The 5,107-nt window shown below is 50.6% G+C and overlaps 1 protein-coding gene across 1 annotated transcript; it reads right to left on the bottom strand.

Moving 5' to 3' along the window:
- Nucleotides 1-1,407: 1,407 nt before the first annotated feature.
- LOC104471077 (CUGBP Elav-like family member 5) lies at nucleotides 1,408-3,442 on the bottom strand (the record flags this gene model as incomplete). Its single annotated transcript, XM_010086280.1, is given in 4 exon segments — nucleotides 1,408-1,554; nucleotides 2,510-2,589; nucleotides 3,185-3,356; nucleotides 3,358-3,442. Coding segments are annotated over 4 exon segments (484 nt in total), but the record flags the coding sequence as incomplete, so codon positions are not given.
- Between the last annotated feature and the right edge of the window lie 1,665 nt (nucleotides 3,443-5,107).

Raw genomic sequence — 5,107 nt, 5'->3', positions numbered from 1 at the left:
GACAGCAGAAGATACACCAGAATGATCATCTCATAGCTGACCCACAGCTGAGCTAAGCTACAACCTTAGACCTCATATATAGCTGACCTGTGGATTACAAGGCTGGATAGAAAAGACTGGTCCTGGCAAGAGATGATGGTGGGTGGTCAGAAAGGGTTCTCCCCTGTAAACCATTCTTCTGCTGGAAGCCCTGGTGCTTAGAATGTTACAGGTGTTCTCAGCCTCATTACACAAGAAGAATCAAATAATTAGTGCTGGACAAATTCAATGTTTGGCTCCCAGAACTCCCCAACAGTATAGAGCCTTGTATGTATTGCCTCTTTTCTTTTGCTACTCCATGTTCTCGCCACGCACTTAAATGGCATTTGGGAGTTTCTGGCAGTTCTTCGAAAGGAAACGGCCAACAACTGAGAAACAGTTCTGTCATGTAGAGGGAAAGGAGACACACTAAGCAGCCACTGAAGCCAGAGGTAAAAGAGGTGTCCACATATATGAGAATAACAGGTTTATTTGCGCTTCCCAACCCTGGAAAGTTACTTTCAGTAACAGTATCTACTTTTGAGTACTTTGTTTGACACAAGCATCTCTCATGCCTTGAGCAATTTCTGAGCCTCCTTCCATGGGCTTTGTACTTGGTAGCAGGGACCTGAAAGTGACAGTCACCAAGAAGAACTGAAAGATGCTCCCCCACAGCTGATCTTGTTGAGTTTGGGACCTACCTCAGACATCAATGGCAATCGCCATAATTGCTCCAAGGCAATAAGGTTCTCTCACTAAGACCCAAAGCCAGAGAAGGCCAGACTGCTGAAACACCTTTGACCCTCCTGCTACCTGCTGCTCCCTCTCCAGCATCCTGCAAACCCCACTAGCCAAGAGAGAAAACCCCCGAAGCCAAGGACAGCACTGAGGGGATTAGGGCCCTCCTGAGAATTTCAGAAGAGAAATAAGCACATGAAGCTGGGCCCAGGGCTCTAATGATGCTCCAAAAACAAAGAGACACCCATTTGTGCCACAGACCCAGAGGAAGAGTTCACAAGCCAGCAGACTGCCGTATCTGGCAGACGTCACTCAGGAATCATGGCTCTGAGCTGTCCCCAAAACAAGACAGAAAGACACTGGGTCATGCTTGACCTGTTCCCAGACACCTCTGACAAACTACATCAGATCGGAGAAATCCAGCCTTGCTTTCAGAAGGTCCCAGCTCTCTCATGTCACCCCTTCCAGGAGAGAAATGCACAAAGACTAGGCTGCTGTCTGGAGAAACTGAAGCCAGGAACAGCTCCCAGGTGCCAAGAAGCTTTCTCCCATTTGTTACAGAGACCCGTTGGTGGTCTCCCAGCGCAGGTATGGTGTTGCCCCAGAGCCAGGAGGGCAGCCTTTCCCCACACACACACGCGTGATACTCACAGCCTGCGCATAGGCGCTGTATGGGCTGAACGGCAAGGTCAGAGATGGAGTGAATATCCCCAGCTGCCCCACCATTTGCTGCATACGACGCAGGGTCCTCTCCTTATCTGTGTCAGCAAACTTCACCACTAGACTGGAGGAGGCTCCCTAGGCACAGAGAGAGGAGACAGAGAGAGAAGGCAGGGGAAGAAGAGGCCGTGGGACAGGCAGAGAGTCAGCAGTCAGGCAAGGTGGATGGGGCAGAACAGGCAGCAGAGAGGAGTGGGAAGAGGAGCAGAAAAGCAAATACTGGTGTGAAAGTGTTCAGCAGCTGCCTGGAACCTGGGCTGTGCCCTTCCCCATCCATCCATCCATCCCATCCTATCCTTCCCTCTCCCACCCCTCCCCTCAAACTCTGGGCCTTGCAGAGCTGCACAAGTGGGTGCACACATCCTTGGCTGCATTCACACCAGGTGATGGTGCCGTCATGAACACCCAGGACATTGTCAGCCACAAGCACCATCTTTCCAACACCGTAAGCTTGGCCGGACAGGCACAGCAGTTCCCGGCAGCTGGAAATACCCCTGCTGCAGCCATGCACTGTCCTGCCCCAGTCCAGGTTAGAGATTGTGAGAGACCAGATCACAACTGCAGCTCCACTTACACAAGGCGGCACAGCTACAGCTACACAACCTCACACAACACAAAGTGTTCCCCTCCACACCTAGCCTGCCCCAGAGGCCTCCGCTACTGCCTAAATAAAGAAGTTAGGGAGCTCATGTTCCTGAATTATTAGCTTGCACCCTGCTCAGTTTTGAACTACTCCAGGTAGCTGTCTCCAAGACAAATTTATGGCCTGGTTCTTGGCTCTCTTTTATTTAGCTTTTACAGATATAACTTCTGTCACTGCCAGTCTGGACAGACATAGATACACACACCAGCCCAGGAGACAGGATGGTTCCCAAAGACAAAATGTGCACACACCCTCCCCACCCCCCACAACCACACAAGCTGGAAAATGCAGTTGAACCTGCCATGGTTTTGGACAGTGAGGGGAGGTCCCTGGAACAGGGTGATGGGAAGAGGATTAGGAAAAGGGTAGGGACCCTGGCCTTATACTCACGGGCATTGTCTGGCTGCCATGGAGTGCGTGGATTGCTGCCTGAGCCTCTGTGTGAGATGAGAACTTTACAAAAGCACAGCCTGGAAAGGGACAGAAAGAGCACAGGAGATGGCAGTGACAGGACTGCTGCGAAAGTGCCCCTTGCAACGTCACGCAAGAGACAGTATCTGGATCTCAGGCAGGGCAAAGGAAAGCCACCCCAAGAAAGCAGGGAATAAAAAGGATGACTCAGCCCAAGTCTTCTACCCTGGAAAAACAGGAGGGGCCTCAAATTCTTACTTCAATGATACATTCTGTAGATGATGTCACCATCTCCACCCTTGCCCCTGATTACCTCTTCCCCAAATTCTCTATGCACTCCTCACTGTGGGCACAAACATTTCACCCTGCGGACCCAGACTGAGCCAACAGGCTCACTAGTGATTCTGAAAGCTCAGCTATTCATCATGCTCTGTGTCCCCTCCTCTCACCTAGGTCTCTTCCCATCTTCCCCAATCTTTCCTTGCAGCAGACAACTCTTCTGCCCTGCTCCCTATCCCTGGCTCTGATATGGGTTCCCATAAAGATGGGGTAGGGGAGTAAGTGCCCCAGTGGAAAGGAGGCACAGGTGGTGAGGCAAGTGAGCGTGGCCTGAAGAGCAGGGAGAAAGTGCACAACACACAGAGGGGTTCACACCTTTGCTGTTACCATCAGGTCCACGGAGCACTGTACATTCATCAATGACCCCAAATGGTTCAAAGAGACGGAGCACGTCATCCTCAGACTGCTGCTTATTTAACATGCCCACAAAGAGCTTCCTGTCCCCTAGGGGCAAACACAGAAACATCAACCTTCTATGAGGCTTACCCGTCCAAAGCAGGAGGATAAAGACTCTTAAGTACAAAACGGCCTAATGTTGAAAACACGCCTGGCATGGAAATGATTTGCTGTTGGCTAAAATGCTTCCAGGGAAGAGTATGATGGGTCCTCCCAGGCTCCTCACACCTGCAAAGGTTTATGTGGCTTCCCCTGTCCTATCCTCCCCAAAGGAAAACAAAGGATTAATATTTTCTTTCTAGTCATTAGCCCTTTCCCTTGACCAATCCAACACAAATGGTAATAAGAAAAACTGGCTGGGAAATTATACCCTTATTGAACAATATGTGAAGTCCAAGAGGTACCTTAGGAAATACAGCAGACTAACGCAGGCAGGGTGAATAAATCCCAGGACCCTTGGCTTCTGTTTCCTTTTCCTTCTCTCCAAGATCACTGTTTCCACAGCTGCTATGTAACCAAGCATCTTAGCTTCGATTTGCTCTTCCCTACCACAGACTAACCAGTACGTCCATCAAGCTGTCCTCTAAGGCCTGGAATAAACCCTGGCATCCTGGGTCCCAATGTGCCTCACCACAGGATCAGCCAAATAAATGCAAGACAGTTGGGTGAGGGCCAACGGACAGCTCCATGGTCCCCACTCCCCCCCTCTCAAAGGGCATTTTGTGTCACACTGGTGGTGGGGCTGGAAGGCTGGGCAACACATCCAGGACTTTGAGCTCAGGGTCCTTCTGGGTTCCTCCATCAGAAGGAAGAAGTGAGGATTATGGTTTTGTCGGGATGGCCAAGTGTGGAGGTGTGAAGAAAGGTACACAGTGCTTTCTCCCCCTCTCTATCCCCGTCAGTACACACAGGGGCCCATCACACAGCCCAACGCCACGCAGTCAAGCTCAAATACAGCAGTGGCTGGTGCAACATCCTCCAGAGATTGCTGTGAAAAGCTATTAAAATAGCACAACATTAAAAACCCAGTCTAAATACAAGACCACTCTCCATTTTTGCAAGGAGATAGTTGTGCCAACTACAGAGTTAACCGTCACCCACAGCCCCAAACATGCATGGGGAGACAGGACCAAAAGGAGCGAATGTGCCAGGATATGGCTTGGGAAAAGCAAGAGAGGATTCCTTATTGTTAGCAACAGGATCAGAGGGATGGGCTTCAAACAAAACCAATGTAACATGACACATGTCAGGGAAAATAGCAAGGAAGCCGTTATCTGTTTGAGAGTGCAGTGACCTGAAAAACAACAGGTCTTAGAGCTACAGCAGCAGAGCAGGCTGCAGGAGTGGTGGTATGTATGGCAGGAATGGATTACACATTCACACCGCTGGCAAAGCCCCCCCCTCGCCCCTTCCTTGCTCCCCTCAGCTCAGACAATGGTTCCCACCCAGGTAAGTAAGCAAGCTCCCCCCCACTGCTCTGCCACATACAGACACCCTTGGGAATACATGCAGGAAGTATCTACACGTGCCCTTGGTCCCTTGCAGAAAAGCAGATGCACACACACAACATTAACGGACAAGCACAGGAACATACTTCCACACTGACCTGGCTCCAGCAGGTGCCTTAAGAAACAAAATTCCTCAGCGAGCAAGAAGGATGTGCAGACAGATGCACTCTTCCACCACGCAAACACCACAGGGAACCACTTTGCATGGCTGCACCACCCCACAGAGCCCAAGCACAAGCTCATGCAGGCAGAGCTCTCCGCTAGGCACTAGACGTACGTGCAACAACTGACTGTAAAGGACTAACCACCTCTCAAAGGCCCTGATAAGGGAAGG

This window comes from Pterocles gutturalis, unplaced genomic scaffold (genome assembly GCF_000699245.1).
Source record: "Pterocles gutturalis isolate BGI_N339 unplaced genomic scaffold, ASM69924v1 C12322829, whole genome shotgun sequence".
NCBI lineage: Eukaryota > Metazoa > Chordata > Aves > Pterocliformes > Pteroclidae > Pterocles > Pterocles gutturalis.
Note: the sequence above shows the minus strand (reverse complement) of the source record. Positions and strands in the feature narration are given on the sequence as shown.